Source organism: Equus przewalskii, chromosome 26, assembly GCF_037783145.1.
Source record: "Equus przewalskii isolate Varuska chromosome 26, EquPr2, whole genome shotgun sequence".
Taxonomy (NCBI): domain Eukaryota; kingdom Metazoa; phylum Chordata; class Mammalia; order Perissodactyla; family Equidae; genus Equus; species Equus przewalskii.
This window is the reverse complement of record NC_091856.1, coordinates 35,512,554-35,535,874: the sequence shown is the minus strand read 5'-3', so window position 1 is coordinate 35,535,874 and position 23,321 is coordinate 35,512,554. Positions and strand designations below refer to the sequence as shown.

Here is a 23,321-nt window from a genome sequence, read left to right as displayed (position 1 = left end):
CCTTCACGTCTGTGGGTCCCTTTCTCTCCTGGAAATGGGAGCGCCTGAGTTGCAGGAGAGGGGCGAGGACCATGTCACTGGGCGGCTGCTTTTCTCGGTTCCTCCGTGTCTGGTGCTAGGCTTGGTAATTGTGGGATTGCCTGGCACGTGGCCATGCTTCTCCCCCACTGGGCCAGCCACAGTGGTGTTCCTTGTCGCCTAGATTCAGGATGCCCAGGCGGCAATGAGGCTGTACGTCATGGTGAAGAAGGAGTGGGAGAGCGTTGCCCGAGACAGGCGCCCCGCAGCCGCTGATCCAGCCCGTGGCAGTGACGACATCTAGCCGTCTGCCCCTGGCAATGACGATGCCTGCCACTGGCCCCTCCCCCTGCCTCGTGGCAGCGTCTCCGTCCACAGGCAGTTGTGACCACATCTTCCCAGAGCAGCGACTGTTGCAGCGTTTTCAAATCATGGCAGCAGGGCATGGGAGCATGCATGCTGCTGAGAAGCACTTTTCCTTCCCCCTGATTTCACGATCTCAGACCTAGGCCCACCCACAGGGGGTCGGGCAGCACAGGGAGGGACATAGCTGGGGGAGTCAGGGCATTTGTCCTGGGCACAGCCAGGAGGTGGGTGACGGGGACTGAAGTGGGAGTGCGGACAGGGAGTGGGCCACGCCTGCCCTCTGCCGTCACCACGGACATGGCGGCCTTCGCTGGGCTTCACCAGGTCCCGCGGTGGGAAGCGCCCAGTTGTCCACTGGGTCCTCAGCGCTTCCTCTCAGGAGGCCTCGTTCCCTCAATCACCCTGAGCCATGTAAAGAACTCTGCTGGACTCGAGGGGCGGCAGACCAGTGTCTATGGTCAGCCCAGCCACAGCCTCATCATGGAGTTTATGTTGCTGCCTTTGGACGTGGAGGGACTTTCTTCGAGCGGGTGTGCCTTTCGCTCTCCCCACACCTGCCACATTTAAACTCGAGTTGGAGCCCACAGCGCAGCGACGTGGGGCTCAGGCTGCCTAATGGTGACAACGGTTATTCCCGGAGGCAGGTGCCTCTCCCCATCCAGGACAGACATGCTGACCTCCGGCCATTGCGCTGGAAGAGCTGCGTGGGCTCCCGTGTCAGGATCTTTGGGAGAACAGGGTGGGGAGCAGCCAGCCACGCTGAGTGGAGCGAGCGCATAAAGCAGCGGCTTCATGGAGCCACCTGCTGGTGGCACAAAAAAGGTCCAAACCCACTGCGGGTGTTACTGAACAAATGCAGGTTTTTACTTGAGGTGGAGCTCGCAGGGCTCAGTGTCTTTCCCTCATTTGGAATGGTCTGGAAGGACCCCTGTGTCTGCTGCCACCTGCTCCAGCCAGGGCCGAGGTTCGTATATAGTGCAGAATCAGCTACCAGGCCACCCTAACCCCAGGCCGGCTCAGCCCCGCCAGGAACTGAAGAGTAGAATGCTCACGCTGGCCCCCGGTGACAGTTCTTCCTGACCCTCGTCCTGAGGAGGAAGGGAAGGCGCGAGAAGTCCCAAGTAGGAGGGAGGCCTTAGGGGTCTGCCGCCTCAGGGTAAAGGCGACTGCCCTCCCCCGGGGCTTGGAGGCGTGGCCTCCTCCAGTCTCTGGAGCACCTTTTCTGCATAAAAAACCAGCTCCTGGAAGGAAAAGAGTAGGTCACTGTTTTGTGGACAGTCTTGGAGTCCACGAGTAGTTGTTTTTGTGATTTAATCCGCTCTTTGAAGAAGTCTGATGAGCCGTCCCCATAGGATTTACTTTAGCCCCACTGTAGACAGAATTACAGGAACGGTCACTAAACCACCCACAGTGACCCCGGTCAGTTCCACATAGACCTGCTCTAGGGCCCTGGACTCGGGCCGCCCGAGCCTGGCTGCAGAGGCCCTGCCACACGCACCAGGCTGGAGGTGAAGCGCCCGTGGATCTCCTGGACCAGGGGCTGGATGCCGCTGGACGCCAGCTCGGACAGGACCTCCTCTGTGGGCAGAGCAGAGGTTCCTGAGGCTGGGGCACTTCCGAGGAGGCCAACAGGACAAGACTGTGTCCCCCTCCCACTCAGGCTCAGCGTGAGCTGCATGCCACCCCTGGGACTCAGGAGCTGGGCATCAGCACAGTGCCTGGCGCAGGCGGGCACTCCAGTCAAGTGCATAGGAACTTGAGGGGGCTCACTGTAGGAGGCGAGGTGGGCCAGCAGCATGCAGACGTTCTCCACCACCTCTGGGTCATCCCTGTAGAGCTGGTATGTCTCCTTGATCAGGACCAGGCCACTGCTGCCCTCCTTGGGCATCACCACATGCAACGCCACCAGCTCTGGGGGGTGGGGGGGGTACAGGAGAGAGTGGGGTCACTCCCGTGGCTGCCTACACCTCAGTGTCCTCTGGGAATGGGGCGATGGCACTCCAGGTTCATAGGGCTGCTGAGAGTCCAGAGCGCTCAGGACAGCAGGGCCTCAGCCACTGGCAGAGGAGGCTATGGTTTCCTGTAGCCTGGGGACCTCAGGTGAGAATTTCCCCCACTCTGCTGTAAGGCCTGTGAAGGCATCTGCTGCCTTGTCCCCTCCCGGTGCAAGTGTCCACCCCACCTCCCTCCACCTGGGCAGCGAGAGCCTCCTGCCAGAGGGTGGTCTCTGCCCATGGGCCCCACAGAAGCGCCAGTGCACACTGCAGAAGGTGTCTGGAGGGAGGCGCTCCCCATGAGGAGGCTCAGCCACACGGGATCAGGCCCGGCGCTGGAGGGCTGGGTGCTTGTGTGATTCCACGTAGCCGTGACTCATCAGATCCTCCTGGAGCCCAGGTGAAGCTAACACTCGCGTGAGACAACTTGGATGTCACACAGCCCTCAGGTGGCAAAGCCACGATTCTCACCCAGACTGGCTCTGGGGTCCTGTTCACTGTGGTCTGCTGATCCCACTCCCTCCCCTGAGCAGAGCCATTTCCCATCTGCCCTCAGGGCCTCAGCCTGTCCCAGGAGGATTGGCAGCTGACCTCTGACATGGGTCTGTTGGCGGGACCTGGGGGACAGGCCTGGAGCCCAGGGTGGGTGTCTGGGACGGAAGACACCAGGGTCCCCAGGAGTGAAGCTGCCCACCCCCTTCTCAGGGTTGGGCCACTTCAGGCTGAGGAGCAGACAGGCCTGGCTCTCTTTGCTTTCCCCTCCAGGCTGGCCCTTGGCCCCAGCCCCGCCCATGCAGCTGCCCTGGAACAGAGTGGGAAGCAGGCCACCCCACATACACAGCTGGCAACCTTGGCCAGTCTCCAGGCCTCAAGTGTCTCCATAAAGCGTTACAGTGCCGCAAGGTCGGCACGGGGCCGGGGACGGCTCGCAGGGTAGCAGCCAGGTCTGTGCTGTGGAGGCGAGCATCTGGAGACAGACCTGTCTCCTGGCTGCACCTGTAGGGAAACCTGTGCAGACCTAATAGGTGTTTATGGACTGGGAAGGATGGTCACAATACAGTGTTAAGCAAAAAAAGTATCGAATGCAGGTATAAAATCTCCATGGCAATTTGTAGATCATGGGACTACAAATAGTTTTTCTTTTTCTTTTTTTGATTTTTTGCCTGTTTTCAGGTTGTGGGCAGCTGGTGGACATTACTTGTTGAGTTTTGTCCCCACCTCCTAGTGGCAGCCCAGTCTGTCCCCAGGCTCACCGGACACCTTTGCCAGGCTGGCCAGGCCCCGGTAGGCGTTGTTCACCAGCAGGACTCTGTCCTGGCACAGCTGGATGCTTTGCAGGAACAGTGCTGCCACCTCTTCAAACTGCTCCTCCTTTATGCAGCCTGCAGAAGGGCCAGCGCGGGCCTTGTTGCCTCGTGGGTCTGGGGTCCACCCCTCCCAGCTCCTGGGACCCCAGGCTACTCACCTAGCAGGGACAGCAGCCAGAGGACTGCACAGCCAGCCTCAGCCATCTCCACATCTGTGGGGTAGGTGGCTAGCACCTCAGCAATGAGGACTGGGGCTTTCTCCAAGGGGGCCTTGTTCACGATGACAGCTGGAACCAGGACAGGGTGGAGGAGGGGACACCTAGCTCTTGGGTGCAGTCTGGAGTGCCTGCTGTACACATAGCCCCCCCACCTGCCTCCCACCGAGGACAACAGAGCAGAAGCTGTGGGGGGGAGAGGTCACACGTGCTCAGAGATGGGAAGATGGGGAGGGAGTGTGTATTTGGAGGTAGGGGTTACCCGTGCCCCCAAGGGGAGGCTTGGGGGATTTCGCCCTTTGGGTGTGGGCAGGCCTCTTTTCCTTGGGCAAAACTGCCCAGTGCTGGAGGGCCAAGCTGGGGCTTGGGCCCCCCCTTTCCTGAATCAAAAATGAGGATAGGCTGCCAGTGCTAAGGTTAACTTCTGAAGCCAGGGGTGCCGGGAAGACCCAGGACTTGGGGGCCAGAGGGGATCCCTGGGTGGGAGGCTGCGGAGTCAGTGAGGGGCCCACCCACCAGGGCAGAAAGTCCCACCTCTGCTGGGGGCAGGACTATTCCCCTCTCCTTTCTTTCGCTCTGCTTTCAGGCCTTCAGAAGAGCCCTCCTGGCCATGGCTTTCCCTGAAGTGTTTGTGGGACAGGGCAGAGAGACCCTTGAAGGCTCTGAGAGGTGTGTAGGGAGGAGCAGAGGGAGAGAGCCAGCCCCGGGTGCAGAACGGGCCTCACCGTCCACCAGCAGGACCCAGAGCAAGCTCAGGCCCTTGACGCAGATGTCCCTGTTCCTGGAGAAGGTGCCCAGATGCTCCAGGATGTGCTCAAACAGCCCAGCCTGCTGCAGCTCCTCTGTAGCAGATTCTGTGGGTTGGCCCTGGAATTAGGACCACGGAGAAGCCCTCCTCCAGGAAGCCTTCCCTGAGCAGCTGCCTCCCTCTTCTCTCGTCCTCGGGCACTGCGGTCCCATGCATCCTCTATTACTTGGCGCTTACTCTGGGCCAGTTTCATGCCCAGCATAGGACCCAGAAACAAGAGGACACGGTTCATCACCTTGGCCACCAGTCCTAGTATTTCCCATCCCATTACTAGGCTGGGACTAGCCTTTGTAGCTTTCCTTCCAAGGGGCCTGGTCCTGCGACTTGGGGCCACACAGCATGCATGAGCCTTCCAAGATAGGCCCACGACTGTCTTTCCTGGTGGGATGACTTGACATCCAGTTTGCCTGGCGGATGGAATTTACACCTGTTGTCCCCACATGCCTGTTCATAGCGCCCCTTTTCACTCCCAAAAGTGGGATCAGCAATGTGCAGTAAATGATCCGGTCAGTGTAGGGAGAGCAGGGAGCCAGGGTCCAGCCCCTGCCTGCCACGGACTGTGGGTGAGTGTCCTTGGGCTCCCTCAGACTCCAGCTTTCCTCAGAGAAGACAGTGCTGACCCATGAGGTGGTTGGGAGGCGTGTGAAGGTGTGTAAAGCCCCCAGGAATGACCTCCTGCACACTGTCCCAACTCTGGCCGCCTCAGAAGCCCAGATGCTCTATGAAATGGAGAGAAGCAGGGCAGAAGACAGTGTGAAGCCCACAGTGGTGCCTGGCACCTAGGCAGTGCCCATGCGTATTTGTGGAGGGAGTGAGTGACTGCAAAAGTGGAAGCTTTCCGTCAAGAGAAAAGAAAAAGGACGAGATGTGGAACAGACCAACCGAAGGCAGTGCAATTGTGCCGTCTCAGGAACAGGCCCAGCACTACCCCAACCACGTGGTGTGCCCCAGCTTCTGCCCAAGGGAGGGGCCCGCAGACTCACCCTGGCTGGAGATGATGGTGAGCAGGCTGTAGACCATGACCAGGAGCTGCTCTGTCTTGGGGTGGCTCCGCGTGATGCTCAGCAGGACAGAGGTGACGGAGCTGTCACTTGGCATCTCGGCTGCTGGGTCCCGTGCCAGTGCTGCTTGGGCCAGTGGACAAAGCCTGGGATTAACCCCAAAGCTGGGGACCATGGGGCAGGAAGACTAAGTGCAGGTGTGAAGGTAGCACCCCCACTTTGCGTGGAGGAAGCTGAGGTCAGCCTTGTTCTCCTGGCACAGAGCGGGTCCCCATAAGTGCTGGTTGTGTGACGAAGTGAAGGACCAAAGGGGTCGGGGACCACCCTGGTCCACACAGCTGGTGAGTGACACTGTGCGGCCAGTACTGGTTTCCAAGACCTTACCATGTCTGTGCCTAACACACAGTGCACACCTAACACACACCCAGCTCAGCACCCACTTGGCCCAGGGGGTCTCCCCCAACCCGGCACCCACCTCCGCCCAGGATGCGCAGCAGCAGGGAGCAGGCACACAGCTGTATGTCAAGGATCCTCTCGTGTTGCTTCATGATGGTGACCAACACCTCCACCAGCTCCAGCGGCCACGGCAGACCTGGCAGGGCAGGGGGCAAAGTGAGGCTTGCATAGGAGCTGGGGGGAGGGGTGTGTGGACCAGACGTTGCTGGGAGCCTACAGGATCTCACATGGCCCTGGGTGGATGAGTAGATGGTGAAGAAACATGACCCATCACTGCTTACTGAGTGCTGGCCGCATGTCTGCTGCAGGCATCTTACTCCTGCCAACAGCTCTACAAGGCAGATCCTTCCTATTACTATTCTCCTTTTACAGATGAGAAAACTGAGGGTCAGAGAGATGACAGCACTTGCTTTGACCGAACCTGTCTGACTCTGGAGCCCTTGGCTGTGACTGTCTTGAGACTGGACCTCCCTGGGTCCCGTTGACTTTCCTCCAGGCCCAGGCCCGTGCTGTGTGCTGGGGAACAGGTGAGAGGCAGTGGCAGGCAGCCACGGGTCCAGTCCCAGCTGTGCCCCTTCCCTGCTGGCTGCCTCCCCCCTTGGCCTGTTTCCTCATTGGAAAAGTGCAGAGAGCAGCCCCTCCAGCTCAGGCTTGAGAACAACAAGGACAAATGTGGTGGCACCCAGGGAGCCAAGCCATGGCTAGCCCACCCAAGGCTGTCTGAGGCAGGCGTGGCTCTGGGTGGTGGAAAAGGCCATCCTTGAGAAGGGGCCCAGCAGCCTCCTGCAGTTTCTCCAGGAAGGCAAAATCTCCCTCCCCGTGGACTCACTCCTGGCCACAGCCTAGCTCCAGAAGGGGTCGGGGGGAGGAGGAGAGGGAAGGAAGGGCGAAGGCCAACAGGAGGTCTCTGCGGCCGCGTTAGAGCACTGGGACTGGGCCTTAGTAATCTCTGATGCTCCAGGCACTGGGATAGACCTTCTGTGGAAGGACTGATGATGGACAGATGGAGAGAGAGACAAGTTGATGGATGAGTGGACAGATGGCTGGCTGCTGGATGGACGGATGGATGGATGGATGGATGAGTGAGCGAATGTAATATTCAGGCTGGTGAGATAGAGGTTGAGTGGAGAGATTTTATGAATCCTGTCTTTTATTTTATTCCATTTTGGCAGAATTAAAAAGGTTATTAATATTCATTGATGGAGAGTGCTGGTGGAAGAGGTGCTCGCATGCACGCCCGATAGGTGGGTAAGTTGGTCTATCTATGGAGGGCACTTTGCAGTATCTATGAAAACATGAAGTATTCACACCCTCAACATGTCGGTATTTATCCTACAGAAACACACATACGTATGCTCCAGGGTGCTCTGCGGAGTATTGTTTATAACATGGGCAAATGAGCTACAGCTCACATACCTATCAGTAGGGCTGGTGGGAGAGATGGGATGTCTTATTCAGCATCCATTAACATCATGTGAAGGGAGCCCACTAGGAGCGGTTTGGGTACCAAGCCACCCCTCCCCCCTGCTCTGCTCAGTAAAAGTGACAACAGAAAGGACTGCAGGCCACCTGTTCCAAGCAGCTTGTGCAGACATGGACCCCCAACAGGACTATAAATGGGCCTCAGGGATGAGAGAAAACACACCTAGGAGAGCTTGGAGGGAGGGGCCTGGGCGCCCCCAAAGGGAGGACCAGGGAGGAGGTGGGGTGGGTTAGGGGCAGTCTCTACCTAGGTCAGCTTCCTTCATTCTCAGGAGCCTTGTCATGGCCCTGAGCTGGACTTCAGGTTGGCTGGAGAAGTGCTGCATGAGCTCTGCGGAACACAGGGAAGCATGGAGAGAGCTGCCGTGAGCTTCCCCAAGCCCAGGGCAGCTCAGGGACCCTCCTGGGGGCTGGGACATCCTGTGGGCCTCACGCTGGCCTGGCTGCTCGACATGCACACCTCACAGATCCACGTGACCGGGCATGAGGTGACACTCATCATCCCAACTTTCCAGGCCAAGAGGTGTGTCCAAAGTCAAACCTGAGCCTGTCTGGGAGCCGGCCCTGCGCGTGCACTGCCACTCCATTGCCTCGCTCCACCCCTGCCCAGCCTCCTTCCCCCGCTCCTCTGGGCCCCCCAGCAGGTTTCTCTGCCTTCGATTCAGAACAAACAACCCCACCCCAGAAGCAAGCTGCAATCTCAGACCCCCTATCCTGCAGCTGACTCAGACCCCTCCTCCGCCCCTGCCTGGCTGGCAGCTTGCGAGTACCCCACAAGCCTTACCGTCCTGAATCCTCACAGCAGCCCCTGGGCTGGGTTCTGTGTGATCCCTACTTTAGATGAGGAAATGGAGGCTCCAAGTGGGTGATGGGCTTCCATTGGACCCAGCTTCTGCCTCCAAAGCCCGTGACCACAAGACATGGGGGCTCTGAGCAGCTAGGGCCTCGTGGGTGCCTTTCCACCTTTAAAGCCTCCTCTGCCCTTTTCCCAGAAAGGGGGCAGAGGCAGCAGTTGGGGCAGCGGTGCCTTGTCACAGGCAGTGAGGGGTGCAGGGAGCCATGGAGTGGGAGGGGGGCATGAGCGGCTTACCCACACGCCCAGAACACAGAGGGATGGGAGGGTGGAGCTACCCTCGAACTTGAAGATAACCTCTAGGCCTTTGGCATAGCTACTGTGTGCCAGTCACTATGCAGGGAGCCCCAAAGTGCCCCAGCCTGGAGCACATGGCAGAGACGAGCACGTGCACCCGGGTGCTGCATGACAAGCAAGCAGTGTGCCAGGTGACTGGCTGCACCCTTGCCTGAGGCCTGCAAATGTCAAGGTGCAGATGGAGCCCCTGTGCTGCAGGGACACGCCCGCAGTCCAGGGTCACTGCTGCACCCATCCCAGTGTTCAGCAGGAGCCCAGGCCCGTAGTAACCACACATGAAGCACTGCTGAGTAGGGAAGACACTGTGGGTGTCAGGGCCCCTGTGCCAGGGTGTGGAAGCAAGAATCAGGCATTCTGGGGGTTGTGGCAGTGAGGGGCTATTCAGTACATGAAGGACTGTGTAGGGGAACAGGGAAGCAGGTGGGGGCCAGGCTATGGAGATGAACTCTGCTATAGGTGACGGGAGCTGGGGGGTGTCTGAGTGGGCAGCACCCTGAGCGGAGCAGTGCTGGGGATGGGTGGAGGGTGAGCCCGGAAGCCTTCCTGCCCCCCAGCCATGCAGGAGGAGCAGTCAGGGGACTGGCTTGTGGAGGAGGCACTGGCCCTCCGGAGCTAAGACAACGGGATGCCAAGGCCACGGTGGCCCCATGGCACCCTCCCCCTCTGGGTCCCCATCATCACCTAAAATGCTGGCCATGTTGCCTTCTAACAGCATGTTGATGATGGATGTAGGCAGCGCCTCCCCGTCCAGCGTGAGCGAGGACCTGAAATTGCTCCTCACAAAGGTGATCTGTGTCACATCCCTGGAGAGGAGCAGACAGCCAGGGCACTTGCCATGCGGCCTCCCTCCAAAGGGCTCAGGTGGCCCTCAGCGGGCAGACGCTGGCCCTCCGCCTTCCCATTTAGAATGTGTTTGGCAGCACCTCTCGTGATGTCGAAAGCGTGTCCAGCTGACTACCCAGCAATTCCACCTCCTGGAGGGACACAGGTGCTGGGCTCTGGTACTTTGGCCCGTGTGGGCTCCTTTCTCCATAAAAATATACCAAAGATCAGATTTTATGACCATGTTGGTATAAAAGCGAATATAACCCAGGCTGGATTCATTGTTATATCTTCACTTTTTTCTTCTGATTTTAATATAAATTAAAATGGAAACATTTTCCTGGGCCTTGGGGCTGTGCCTCCTGGGTCTGATGGAGAAGTGGGCCCTGTTGGCTCCAGTGCGCAAAGATGTGCATTCAAGGTTGTTCGTTGCTGCAGTTTGGGATAGCCAAACTTGGAAAAGGCCAGAGGTCCACGGGTGAATCGGGGTGGGTGTGATGGGGCACTCTGTGGCATTAACACACCAAGTGGCCGTGTAGATGTTTAGGTGGGAAGATGTTGGACGACGAACTGAAAGAGTAAGTACAGCCCCAGACGTGCACTCACCTGACGGTTACTCGCTCTGAGGGGTCAATCCGGAGCATCGAAGGTAAGAGGGAAGAGAAGGTTGTTGCATTGGGGATCTTCCTCTCCTTCATGGTCCTCAGAACGTGCCTCAGGCCCTCCGGGACAGTCCGGATGGACTTGCGCAGAAGCATAGCTTCTGTTTTCTAAGAGGAGATGGAGAACACTGCTTCACGCATTTCCTCAACTAAATGAAAACAGCCCTTACGGGGTGGAGGCTGTGCCGGGCACTGGGGAGGGAGTGGCGGGGGTCGGGGGAAGGCCGCAAGAAGACCTGGCCGCCGCCCTCAGGAATGCCCAGAGACCAGCTGAGCCCAGAGGTCCTCCATGAAGGAGAAATGGGGATTCAGAGAGAAGGGAGCAGACCGTCTCGTTGGGCGGAGGGAGTGAGGGACAACTCTCCCTCCACAGTCGTGTCAAGAAGGCCATGGGCCTTATCTCTGATCCAGACCCAGCTGATAAGAGTCTGGGGGTCCGGGAGAGAGTGGGGAGCGCCAGAGCCCCACAGGCGGACCTCGGTGCTGGCACGCGGGGCTGGGAGGCAAGGGAGCCCCTGCGCTTGGGCGTCGCAAGCACTGAGGCCTGGCCTCTGCCTGCTCCCTGCTTTCTCTCCTGTATGTAGAGGGTCTGAAGTCATGAGGTTCAACTTCCCAGCCTCCCTGAAGCCAGGGGACCAGGTGCTACGGAGCGGCTGGTGTGGCCCTTTGCTCTTCCCTTCTTCCTGCGCACAGCGCAAGTCCCTGGTGCAGGGGTCTCCAGCGGCTCTGAGAGCCAAAGCCCCACATGAGGGAAGTGCAGGCACAGAGAAGGTGCCTGTGCACCAGCCTGAGGCCCCGTGTGTCCAGGCCCTCGCCGGTCCAGCTTCCCAGTGCTTGCAGCCCAATGCATCCTTAACTCAGACAGGGACGGAGCACAGTCCAATCCCAGCGTGGGCCGGGTAGGGCACCTGACCTCAGGTTTTCTCATCCATAAGGGGCAGTGATGACCCCCGAGGGCTGTGGGCAGGTTTCAGTACTGCCCTCACCATCCTCATCATCACGCTAGGGCCCAGCAGGGCCAGGTGCTGAGTGTGGGGTCCTCCAGCAGCTGGGGTGGGGGGCTCTGCACAGCCCCGCGAAGGCAAAGAACAAGGGCAGGAGGAGGCAGATAGGAAAAATGCACCCCTTGCAGGGTTGAGGTGGGCAGGGCCTGGCCCCCTGGGGACGTGGGGAGTGAGGTGTGGGGTATGGCAGCGAGGAGCAGGTGGAAAGCAGCTCACATTCATGAAGGAGCAGCTGGCCATGTCAAGAATGATGCAGCCCAGGGACCAGATGTCAGATTTCTGGCTGAAGGAGAATTTGAGGGCTTCGGGGGCCATCCAGGACTTCTGAAGGGGGTCTGTTGGCAGGAGAAGTCAGGGGATGCATGAGTCCTGTGGTGCCTGGGGAAGCGAGCAGCTTCCACTGTGATCCTGACCCTTGGTCTTCAGCCAGTGAGGGGGCCCATGTCAGCAGGTGCCCACCAGGCTGGCCCGTGTGTGTGTGCAGGTCTCTGTGCCCACAATGGCTGTCGAAGTAGTCAGAGGAGACATGTGCACCCTCTTTAAACGTCTTGCCCCCTTTAGTCAGGACCTTGAGGCAAAGTTCAAGTTGTCCTGCCCTAGTTTCTAAACCTGAACCCCAGACAAGAAGCCAAAAGAGCAGGGTCCTCAGTCCAGCTCTGTCCCTGAGAGGCCTCAAGAAGACCCCCAACCCAACCTCCACACCCCAGCCAAACAACAAGGGGGGCTCCAAGGACCCCCGCCAACCTCCAGGAGATATACCCATCCACCCGCCCACCCACTAAACCATCCATCCACTTATCCACATCCCCATCCACCCATTCACCCGGCCACCCATCCGTCCACCCTCCCATCCATTTATCCTCTGCACCAAGGACAGAGTGCCACCAGTACCTGCCACCCTAAGCCTCTGAAGCTCTCCACTGCGGTTGCCCTCTCCATCCCTGAGAGTTGTGACAGGCTTAAAGCCCAGCTCCCTGTGCCCCATTGTCTTTTTAAAGGCAGGAGTACTCCTGGCCCCTTGCCTCCACCTTTCCCATCTCCTGGGTTATTTTAGGACTCAGTAAAGTGATCCAATCATAGCCAGTGCGTGGCATCCAACAGTCCTCTGTTCCTGCATGTCCCTGCCACGGCAAGTTTCCTTCCTTCTGAGGCCTTTCTTCATCCTCCATGAAGGCTGACATTTTCTGGGTGTCCTTTGGACCCAGCGTGCACGCCCACCACCTGCTCAGTTATGCCCCAGACAAGGGGGTCTCTTTGGTGTCCACATAAGCCCTGGGGGATCTGTAGGGATCTTCTGAGCAAGGAGAGGTTCGATGTTGCCACCTTCCAGCACGAGCCATTGCCCACTGGACTCTAGAAGTGACCCCTCGGGTGAATGGTCCCTCTCCCATGGCTCCCCAGCTACCACTGTCCCACAGCCTGGGAGGACCCTGGCCACCTTCCTCCGCACGGATGTTCCACTTGGCTTCATCGGTCATCAGTGCGTTGCAGCTCAGGTCCTGCAGTTTGCAGTGGTTGCTGCTGACAAGGATGATGTTGGAGGGCTTGAGGTTCCTGAAACCAAGAGACACACCTTTCCACCCACCGCCCACAGGGCCACTGTGGGTGACATTCCCGGGCGGGAGCTGCGTCTTCCAGCAGCTGGGCCAGCCTGTGCCCTGAACGTTACTCTCGGTTCCCCGCCCCACCCAGCTCCCCAGGAGCAGCTCACACCCCTCTCTCCTCATTAAACACCCTTTTCACAGCCCCCTTTTAAAATATTGTTTTCTATAAACATAAAATATACTCAGTTATTTTAAACTGGAAAAAAGCCAATACAAGTAGGAAACCACCCAATGCTTCTCCAGTCCCTCTGCGAACATCCTGTTCACCTCCTTCCAGATCTTAGCTACACGTTTGTTTGGGGATTGGTTTTTGACCATTTTGTAATGTCCAGCTACATCAACACTGAATTGTGAGCATTTCCTTCATACATGGGGTTACATGGTTTTTCTCTCCTCCTTTAAATACAATACTGATCCAATTGGAAGCCATTCCCAGCCCCTCCAGACTACGGGTCCCAGAGCGTGAAGCTGCACTGCTGGCGGGTGGAAAGCCCCAGCTGGGAGCTGCAGCCTGTTGACCTGGCCAGAGGGCACAGCAGGCAGCCTGATCTCTGGCCCTCGGAGTGCTGTTATCTGGTTTCTTTCCTTGCACTTTACAACCAACCCGCCCAGTCAGCTCACATTTCCGAAGAAACTGGAGGTAAGGGTGAGTCACTGGAGGTTACACGGAGCTGATGACATTCTCTGTAAGCCTGGGAGGCACCCTGGAAAGGCGCATCCTTATCCTGGCTGCACAGACCCCGGCCACACCTCCCTCCCTCCATCCTGCCACGGGCACCGATACCCAAGGGGACTCGGTGCCTTTTCTCCTGAAGCAGCCTGGCTACCCGGTCACCTGTGGATGATGTCCAACTGATGCAGGTAGTCCAGAGCGTCCAGCACCTGGCCCAGCATGTTCTGCATCCACTGGGGGAAAAGCGAGAGATGCCAGGATTGGAGGGGACCTGAAAGCTCTGGAAATGGGGCTCCCTGCAGCTCAGCGCAGGTCAGGGCAGTGACCTCTCAGTGCAGCCGGTGGAATCAGGGCCCATTCTCTTCTTGTGTCTTGAGATGGGCCTGGAGCTAGCCATCTCGGCTGGTGCGTGCAGGACAGGCTCAGACAGGACTCACAAGGTGCTGACCGTAAAAGAGGCACTTCACACAATTCAGAACTTCTGTTCATCCAAAGACATGGTGAGCAAAGTGAATTGGCAGCCGCAGACTGGGAGAAGACTCTGGATACCCACATCCGGGATTTATAAAGAACTCACACAATAAGACACACAACCCCAATGTTTAAACGGCCAAGAGACTGGGACAGGCACAAAAGAAGATACCTAAACGGCCAGAAAGTGCTCACCTCACCGTGACTACTCATAATAACTGAAATTAAAACGTAATTTTTAATTAAAATTAAAAAGACCGACAGGCTGAATTGTGGGCCAGGATGTAGAGTTGGACACTCACAGCCTGCAGTGACAGTAAACCCAGGGCGTCACTGACTAGTTGCCCCGAGGAACTCAAGAGTGGGTTTGGAAGCATTTAACTGTTTTTCCACATTGTTCTTTTTCCTTCTGTTATGTTAAGGAGATGCAATTGCCAAGCACCCCGGACCTGACCAAGCCTCACCACAAGAGCTACACCTGTGACCTTCGCCTTATTTTTAGTGCTAAGATCTCTCCAGGAGGAGCTGAGGCCTTACTACCATAACCTGCAGTGTGTGTGGGAGCATGTTTTCCAACTGAGCCTGTGCAAGCGAACACCCACCCCTCCCTTTCGAATATTCATTCCCCATCCGAAATAAATGTCCCTGCTTCCCGTTGTTCCAGGACGCCATGACTCTGGAAATGATTCCGTGTGGTCTCCTATTTGCCGCAAATACACCTTACTTTGTGAGACAACTACTTCTGGTGGAGAGTCTGATTTAACTCACCTGGAGGGAACCCACTTTGGTTCGCTGACAGGGTCACCAACTGCCTTGGCAAGCACGGTGGAGCATCTGCTAAGGTTCCCCCCACGCCCACGCCCGGACAGCACACTTCCACGCCAAGGTGTTTATCCAGGAAAAGTGAGTGTTTAGGTCCATCAAAAACATCCAGCACTGCTCACGGCCACCTTCCTCACCATAGCCCCAAGCTGGAGACAACCCAAGTGCTCCCCATGCTAGACGAGACAGAGACCGCAGGGGGACACAGACCATGGCGTGGCCACCCACGGAGCAGCGCTGAGTCGTGGGGAGGGCCTCTTTCCTGATACGTTCACGGCAGGGCTGAACCTCAGAAGCACCAAGTTGAACACAAGAAACCAGACGCAAATGCAAACACGCTGTGGGAGTGCATTTGCGTGAACTTCAGGGGCAGGCAGAAGTCCAGCCACGGGTGCCGGTGGGGAACGTCTGGAGTTCTGGGAATGTCCTGCTTCTTGATCTGGGGAGGTCATGTGTGTGTGCCTCTGTGAAAGGCACCAAGCCGTCCATGTCAGATCTGTGCACATCACAGTGTGCAAATACCTCCATACATAAGCCTCAGGAAAAACTAAGGCTAGGCTCCAGTGGGCCTGCCCTCCCCTCTGCCCCTTGGCTGCCCCCCACTGTGGGGTCTGTGACATCACAAGATCCAGGTGCTCCCCAGTCCTGGTGTCTTAGAGAGTCTGTGTTACCTCAGAGTCAATGATGGTCCTTGCCTCCCTGTTCTCCTCAATGACCTTCTGGAAGCTTTCCTTGTTGTACTCCATCACCAGGCAGAGGAACAGAGAGGAGATCTGCTGGGGACACGGACCCCTGAGCCAGAAGCGTCTGTTCTGGCCCCCAGAAGCCCAGGCCTGGGTGCTTCTGCATGGTCAGCTGCTCCAGGGCCTCCCGCCACCCGGCCACCATCCAGTGGCTATGGGGGCACTGCTGGGGGCGGGGGTGCGGGGGTGCAGGGTTGCAGGGGTATGAGCCCCTCGTGAACAGCACCTGCTCACGCCTCTGGCCTCCTCTCCCTACACCCACCACAGCCCCACCCCAACCCCATCTGCACTAAGCCATGTGGACCTTTCTGAAAGCTGCTCGGGCCTCCTGGCCACTGCACGCACGGGCTCTTGAGCCTGGGACCCCGCCCCTCCAAGGGGTGGCCACTCGTTCTTTAGGGCTCACTGGGGATCCACTGCCTTCCCCTGAAGCGCCTGCCCCAAAGGGGACCCCAGCAGACCGTGTCAGAGGCCTCACCTCAGGGCTCTCAGAGGACCCGCTCTCCCCCCCACAGTGAAAGGTCCTCTCGGCTCTTCTGTGTCTCCCTGGGGGCATTAGGGGATGAGGTGATGATGGCCCTTCCCCAGGCCTTTTCTCAGGACCCAGCTGAAGGGGGGTATGTGTGTGAGGGGAACCCCTGCTCCTGCTCAAACCCTTGGGGGGACACAGATGGGGACACTAACGTGGAGATCTAGTTACCGTCTGACCCTCAGCAAGAGCAGCCTCCCTTCACCCCTAGCCCTGCCCCATTCCAGCTCAGCATCCCCCCTCCACCTCAGTCCCATCTGGAGTAAATGGAAAGCTTCTGGCTCTTTATAAAGACAAGAAGTCATACAGCCTGTGGGACAAAACACAGGGCATGGGGGCTACAAGACCCAGATTTGAATCCCACTCAGCTGTTACTATTTGTGTGGCCTTGGCAAGCTCCTTACCCTCTCTGAGCCCCAGGGAAAAGAGGACAGCGCTTCCTACCCTGCAGATCTCCTAGGATCTGAAGATGAACGTGCAGCTAGTGAGTAAACTGCAGGAGGTGCAACAGTCAGGGGTCCAGAGGCCTGGACAACCTGATGCCAACTGAGGGGGGAAAGCAGGGGGCTTCCTGACACCCGCTCCTTCCGTGAAAGTCAAAACTCCACCTGCAGAGGCACAGACTTCCCAAGCCTTTGGCTGCAGGATGAGCTTGGCAGCTGAACACACGGGGCACTGGAGTCAGGCCTACCTGGCCCCGCTCCTGGCTGGGCCACGTGCTAGGTGGGAAACTGGGAGGAACTTGTTTCTCTTAGCCTCTATTTCTTCCTCTGTAAAGTGGGATAGTAACCCCTCCTCCACCGAGGCTGTTGGGGGCTCACATGAGATGATGCCCACAGAGCCCCCAGCATGGCCCCAGTAAGAGTTGATTTGGGGCTAGCCACGTTTGGAGTCACTGCCATTGCCACTGGAGGGGTTAGGGTGGCGTGGGGGTGCCCTGTGCTCTGTTCACTTGTACCTGCAGCCACGGAATGCCCGCTGAGCCCGCCTGTCTGACCCACCTCACCCTTCCACATGATGAACAGCTCCTGGTAGATGGAGATGTGGGCGTGCTGAAGTGTCAGCAGCGGCATCAGCTGCAGGGACAAGAGCAGAGGAAGTGGAGATGTTCACGAAATGCCGTTTCTCAGCCAGTGATCCTATGTTACACAGCCCAACAGAAACACGTGCTACCAGCCCTGAGCAGAGCAGGGGAGTGGGCACAAGGGGTGTGCAGCCTGGTGGTCAGGAGCCAGACAGCCCAGTGTGGGTCCTGCCTGCAGCATGTGCTGGCTGTGCTGTGTGGCTGAGAGGCTCTCAACCTCTCTGAGCCTCCTAGCCTCATCTGAAAATGGCCATAACAGTGGTGTCTGCTTCACAGGGGTGTCATGAGGCTAAGGGAGCTGATGCAGGCAAAGGAAAGAAAGGTGCCCAGGAGATGAAGCTCAGTCAGGGTTGGCTGGAGAAGGTGGGACACTGACTACTCATGCCCCCTCGCCTCCTGGGTCGTGCCCCTACCCCTAGCTGAAAGTGCTTTGAGAATGAACACAATTAGGCAGCAGAATGGCTACCTTAGCGACCAAGAGCCAGAAGGACAACCGCTTATGATGGAAGGTTGGGTTGAAAGCAGATCGCCCGGCGGATGTGGAGGGGAACGGGGGATGGGAAAAGCTGTGATGGTGTGGGGACTATGGGTGGGCCCCCCATGTGCTTTCTTTCATTTTGTCAGCATGTGGCCGGGGTCCATCTCTGCGCATCAGCCACACTGTGGACCGAATAGCTGTTTGCTGGCAAAGCTCAAAAGCTGGCAGTTCCAGAAAGAAGACAAGCAAGTGACCATTAGCTTGGAGGAAAGACATTTAACTTCATGCGAAATTCAAGAAAAGCAAAGAAAAACTGCTCAGAGCCTCTGTCTAGCAAATCGAAGTGCATGCAGCTGTTATTGCTATTATTATAAATTAGGATGTTACTGTCAGTTCTGACTGGTAGATTTAAGGAATGTAAAAGAGTTCACATTTTCTTGTTAAATGATTCTGTATTTTCTAAATTTTCTACTGTAACTTATACTTTTATAGTCGAAGAAAAAACTCTTTTAAAAGATGGTTATTGGTGGATTAGCCTAGGGGTCTGGCCAACATATGAACTTTATCTTCTCTGAGAACATATATTCTAAGTTGTCTGCACCTGGATTTAGAAATTATTGTTTTGGACACAGACTCCCTTTAGGACCTGGGGGCTTCTGGCTTCACAGCTGGGGCAAGAACTGGTTTTGACCCTCGATGCCTCCACCCAGACTTCTACCCAGTCACTCCCCAGGAGGGGACAGAACAGTCTCCATGTGTTCTGCCTCATGTCCTCTAGAGAGGGAGCCACCCAGAGCTACCTCCTCCAGGGCCTTGTTGGCGTGATGCTCGTCAATGCAGTTCACCTGTAGGGGCACAAAAGGACTAGCTCAGTAAACATGCAGTAAACCACCACCACCACTATCACCATTACCATCACCATCATCACCATCACCACCATCATCATCACCACCACCATCACTACCACTACCACTACCACCACTGTCACCATCATCACCGCCTACATCACCACCACCACCACCAACACCACTACTATTACCACCATCACCACCACCATCATCAGCACCACCACCGTCACCATCATCACCACCTACATCACCACCGCCACCAACACCACTACTATTACCACCATCACCACCACCATCATCAGCACCACCACCGTCACCATCATCACCACCTACATCACCACCGCCACCAACACCACTACTATTACCACCATCACCACCACCATCATCAACACCACCACCATCACCAACACCACCAACACCACCATCACCATCACCAATACCACCACCATCATCATCATCATTATCATCCCCACCACCACTATCACCATCATCACCACCACAACCATCATCACCACCACAAACAATACCAACACCACCACCACCATCACCATCACCATCATCACCACCACCATCATCATCATCACCATCATTATTCACCAGGAGTGCCAGGCTTCTACCATTCATGCCCCACCATATGGCACCAGATGGAGCCTGGAGATGTTCCTAAGGCAGGGATCCAAAAATACTCTGAGCAATGAGAGCATCTTTGCTCCTGTTGCAAGGATAAGTTTAGAATAGCATAATATAAACTTCAAGGAATCATTAGAGGATCCATTTTCAGATCATCTTGAAAGAAGGGAAGAAAATAATATGTTGCCTCCAGAGCCAAACAGCGCTGCTCTGGTCAGCAAAGCATCAACCTCACCACTTCATTCCTTATCTGAATCAAGAAGATTGTCCCTGTCACTGAATGTGGGGCTGTGGGGAAATGCACGGAAGAGGGAAGGGGGGTGGTAATGGCAGCACTGAGCTTTGAGTCTGCAACACGCTTTGTGGCAAAGACTGTGGGTACATACTATCACTTCATCTGATACTGGATCCTAACCTGGACCTTCTGCTCACACCACCTACAAATGAAGAACCCTTGTAAGTGGGGTGATCTTAGATGAAGATGCAGAGTTGGTGGATTACTCGCAGATGCAGGGGAAGGCCCCAGACACAGCAGCACAGTGAGTGTGCCTGTCTCCCCTCCTTCCACTTCAGGGGGCTCATGCTTTGGTGAATTTGTCCAAAACATACTGAAAGCCTTAAAAATGTCACGTCTTTCAACCTAGAAATCCCACCCCTAGGAATTCATCCCAAGAATATCATGGATCTTCAAAAAAATTAACGCTAAGTTGTTTATCAGAGTTGTTTATACAGAGTGAAAAATCGAGAACAAGCTAAGCCCTTACTGCCCATCAGGGGCTGGGTTGTGTCAGTTACAGCATATCAAGCAGATTGGGGCCGTGCAGCCACCAGAGCCAGGAGAGGGAGAAGCTGTGTCAGCAGCACAAAATGATGTTCACAACACGCTAAGTGGGAAAAAGTATGTATCAATCTCAACAGTATTCTTGTAAAAACAAAGTAGTTTATAAATACTTAGAAAAAAGACTGGAAGGATACACAAACCACTACCTGCACTTCGCTCCCATTTTTTTTGTTGTTGTTTTAGAAAGATTGACTGGCTTTTAAAAAAGCTCCTTGACTGCTCAGAAGGTAATCAGCCGTCCTGCCCCACTGGCCTGTGAGACGATGGGGCCGGCCCCACGGCCAGCCAGCCACAGAGTAAGAGGGGGGTAAGGACTCCAGGCCAGGACTTGGGGAGAGTCTGCTGAGCTGCTGCACAGGCTGTGGCCACCAACAGGGCTCTTCCCCGGCATGTCAGCCCCCATCCTGTTGTATCCTGGCCATCACCACACACCACAAGGGGGGGCCAGGGAATCTTTTAGGACCACTCTCTTCCTCCAGACCCTCTGTTCATCTGTACCACCCTGGCTTGGACACACAAAGAGCTGTCCCCCTGCAGCTCTTTTGTATCCTATCCTGCTGTTCCAGCCCTGGTGAACAGGTGGTGGAAGAGTCCAGGGCCCGGTGTCCTGCCCTTAGCCCTGTGTGACCTTGAGCAAGTCCCTGCCTCCCCTCCCTGGGCCTGGCTCCCCTTTGATAAAATTGGTGGCCCCCAGTGAGGTGGCCTGCATTCAAATTGTCTCAGGAATTATGTGATGCTGGCTGGTCTGCAGCCTCCCCAAGCCTTCCCATCCTTGGCTGTAAAGCAGGGTCGTGATTCCTGCTTTGCAAGTTTGATGGAGATCAAAGGAGATGACGCCTGGCATAAAGTATGCACTGAATAAATGGAAGGGTGAAAATTAACAAAAGAAACCTCAACTAAAACTGGAGTCCGGAAGGCCTGTTGAGGAAGCTCACACACCATATTCTCGTCATTTATCCCAAACAGGAAAAGACATACCTTGAGTCTCCAACAGGAAGGTGTCTCTACTTTACTACCTATGCAGGAGGAAGGAAGATTTTCTTCTTGCCCAGCAACAAGCCCAGCCAATGGAAAACATGGCAGCTCAGCCAATGAGAAGCTGTCATCACCCTGAACTCTTACTTTCCTCCAATGAATTTTCACTTTTCCTTTGCTAATAACTTCCTTGCCCCACCCTCCTTTCTATAAAAGCCTTCCATGTTGTATAATTCCTCATTTCTCTCTGCTTGCTACTTGAGATGCCCGATTCATGAATTATTTGATAAAGCCAATTAGATCTTCAAATTTACTCAGTTGAATTTTGTTTTTTAACAGGAGGTATGCCTGTGGTTGTTCTCAGAGTAAAAATGAACAATCCTCCTCCATCAAGGTGAGAGAGTCAGATGTTTGGGGAAGGCTGAGTAGCCTCACGTCGCTCCCCACGTCTACCCTCAAGCGGATTTGCCTCTGTGACAGCTGGTGGAAAGGAATCCAGCTGTTGCATCAGGAAGCCTTTCTCTAACGTGTGGATGATGAGTGTATGTTGGAGAACTAGCCTCACTGGGTGCCACAGGCGTGGCCTCTTACCTGCTTTATCACACGCTTTTCTTTCGTTTCTGTCTCCTCTACCACCAGGTTCACCCCCAAGGCCCCAGGATTCAGCTGGTCCAAAATCTACCAGTAAGAGAGAGAGAAGCTTTCAGGAAATGCACACAGCTCTTCACTTTCCAAGCGTGCCCAACTCCAACGCCTTTTCTGGTCCTAACTCCCCTGCAGGTTGGCGGAGCATGCATCTCCGCCCTGTTCTGCAGATGAAGCAAATGCCCAGGAGGCTGAGAGGCCCTTTGAAAGTGGGACTGAGCCCATCTCTTTGGGGCCAAATCTGGAGCTCTTTCCACCACCCCATGCCCCTCCTCCAGTCTGCAACAAAGACCAGCAGGCATCCAAGAGCCAGCACATCTTTGGGGCGGAGGATTTGTTCACTCTCTCCAGCCCTCTATGATCCCAGCTTGCAGCATCCACCTCCAAATTGGGCATCCAAACAAGAAAGTAAGTGGGCCATAATTGGTGCAATCATAGGCAGCCCTGCGTGAGCCTAGCACTGTGCCAAGCAATTTACAGCCACCTCATGTGGTTGGCACTATTGCTATCTCCATGTTCACAATGGAGGAAACTGAGGCACAGGGAGCTAGGTCCTTGTCTGAGGCTACAGCACTAGTAACAGAGATGGCCTAGATTCGACTGGAACTCTGGGGTCTGACTCCGGAGCCTGTGCATTGAGCGACAAAACCTGCAGAGAGGTGGCCATCATGCCAGAACTCTGCATAGGGAGGCCAAGGACTGTGGGGTGAGGGTGGATGATTGGATTACATTTATCAGAGACTGGAGGAAGGGGGGCAGGATGCAGAGGAAGGTTATGTAAGGGATGGAACCCTGAATCCAGGGGCTCTTGAAAAGTCTTAGGATTCTGTAATCCAGCCCCTTTGGGCAGCCCGAATCCTGCTCAGGGAATATCAGGACAATGTCCTCAGCAGCTTAAGCTGGTGAAAGAAGGCGCATGCTTAGGTTCTCTTAGGTGGCAAATTAAACAGTAAAACGCACCCATGTCTCAGATCAAGTCTATTTTTTTTTTCCTGAAAAGGTAACTTTGCTTTTAAAATTCTTTGGCCACCAGACACTCATCCGCTTTACCACTGGCTGACTTCCCCACAGACCTCCCACACAAAAGGAATTCTCGCAAAGTGAGAAAAATCTAATTTACAAATTATTTTCAAATTAATGAAATTTTTTACAAAGACAATCTAACATTTAATAAAGTTGACATATTACGCGTAGAAACATTTAATTAAACATTTATTTTTACTTTGCAGATGTCCTTTTGTTTTGTGAATTTTTCAAGTCCTAAACATCTTCACAGGCCCTGGACAAGGCTTAGGTCCCCCTACCAGGTACTAACGGGCGTTTGAGGAGTTTGGGGGCTCTTGATTCAGAATTCTGGATGTTGTAGGGTGTCCTGGCCCCGTGGCCCTGAGCACATGGGCGAGAAGGATGGAGGTGTCTCTACCCTCAAATATTCAGACAGACAGATGTGCTTAATTTCGTCCATCATTTTAGAGAGGGGGAAACTGAAGCCCAGAAAGGCAACGAGCACCCAGGAGGTCACTTTTGGAGGACCCGAGGTCACCCTACTAGCTGGAAGCAGACACTGGCCAGAACACAGGTCCCGTGCTTCCCTGGGGTCGGACCTGGCCGCTGGCTGCCCGTCCCAGGGGCTGTGACCGTTAAACCTGGAGGGGGCTGGAGGTGGTGGCAAAAGGTCCAGATCCCGGGTTCG

The 23,321-nt window shown here is 55.7% G+C and overlaps 2 protein-coding genes and 1 long non-coding RNA gene across 23 annotated transcripts in view; 2 read left to right on the top strand and 1 right to left on the bottom strand.

Annotated features, from left to right (window-relative positions):
• The window catches only part of REXO4 (REX4 homolog, 3'-5' exonuclease), a 19,378-nt gene extending 9,420 nt beyond the window's left edge, over positions 1-9,958 (top strand). For 7 of the 11 annotated variants that reach the window (XM_070594696.1, XM_070594698.1, XM_070594700.1 and 4 more), the window contains one exon: positions 203-1,261. In XM_070594696.1, the coding sequence (XP_070450797.1) occupies positions 203-322 (120 nt within the window). In that variant the 3' untranslated portion in view covers positions 323-1,261. Of the gene's footprint in view, positions 1-202; positions 1,262-6,537 lie in introns of those variants that run through there. The other 4 variants (XM_070594697.1, XM_070594695.1, XR_011533234.1 and 1 more) reach the window with 3 other exon arrangements.
• The window catches only part of STKLD1 (serine/threonine kinase like domain containing 1), a 22,518-nt gene continuing 423 nt past the window's right edge, over positions 1,227-23,321 (bottom strand). Inside the window, exons 2-19 of one of the 11 annotated variants that reach the window (XM_070594683.1) lie at positions 21,575-21,661; positions 18,490-18,534; positions 17,129-17,203; positions 15,527-15,628; positions 13,725-13,795; positions 12,724-12,839; positions 11,502-11,620; positions 10,226-10,389; positions 9,479-9,600; positions 7,895-7,978; positions 6,185-6,301; positions 5,692-5,832; positions 4,626-4,754; positions 3,844-3,972; positions 3,632-3,760; positions 2,155-2,295; positions 1,883-1,962; positions 1,227-1,625 (exon numbers count right to left, since the gene is read on the bottom strand). In XM_070594683.1, coding sequence (XP_070450784.1) covers positions 1,536-1,625; positions 1,883-1,962; positions 2,155-2,295; positions 3,632-3,760; positions 3,844-3,972; positions 4,626-4,754; positions 5,692-5,832; positions 6,185-6,301; positions 7,895-7,978; positions 9,479-9,600; positions 10,226-10,389; positions 11,502-11,620; positions 12,724-12,839; positions 13,725-13,795; positions 15,527-15,628; positions 17,129-17,203; positions 18,490-18,534; positions 21,575-21,661 — 1,941 coding nt within the window. In that variant the 3' untranslated portion in view covers positions 1,227-1,535. Of the gene's footprint in view, positions 1,626-1,882; positions 2,296-3,631; positions 3,761-3,843; positions 3,973-4,625; positions 4,755-5,691; positions 5,833-6,184; positions 6,302-7,894; positions 7,979-9,478; positions 9,601-10,225; positions 10,390-11,501; positions 11,621-12,176; positions 12,840-13,724; positions 13,796-15,526; positions 15,629-17,128; positions 17,204-18,489; positions 18,535-21,574; positions 21,662-23,321 lie in introns of all 11 variants that reach the window. The other 10 variants (XM_070594690.1, XM_070594680.1, XM_070594687.1 and 7 more) reach the window with 10 other exon arrangements.
• On the top strand, positions 3,552-5,535 carry LOC139079542 (uncharacterized). The gene is made up of 2 exons (XR_011533235.1): positions 3,552-3,904; positions 4,487-5,535. It is a non-coding gene; the product is annotated as an uncharacterized lncRNA (long non-coding RNA).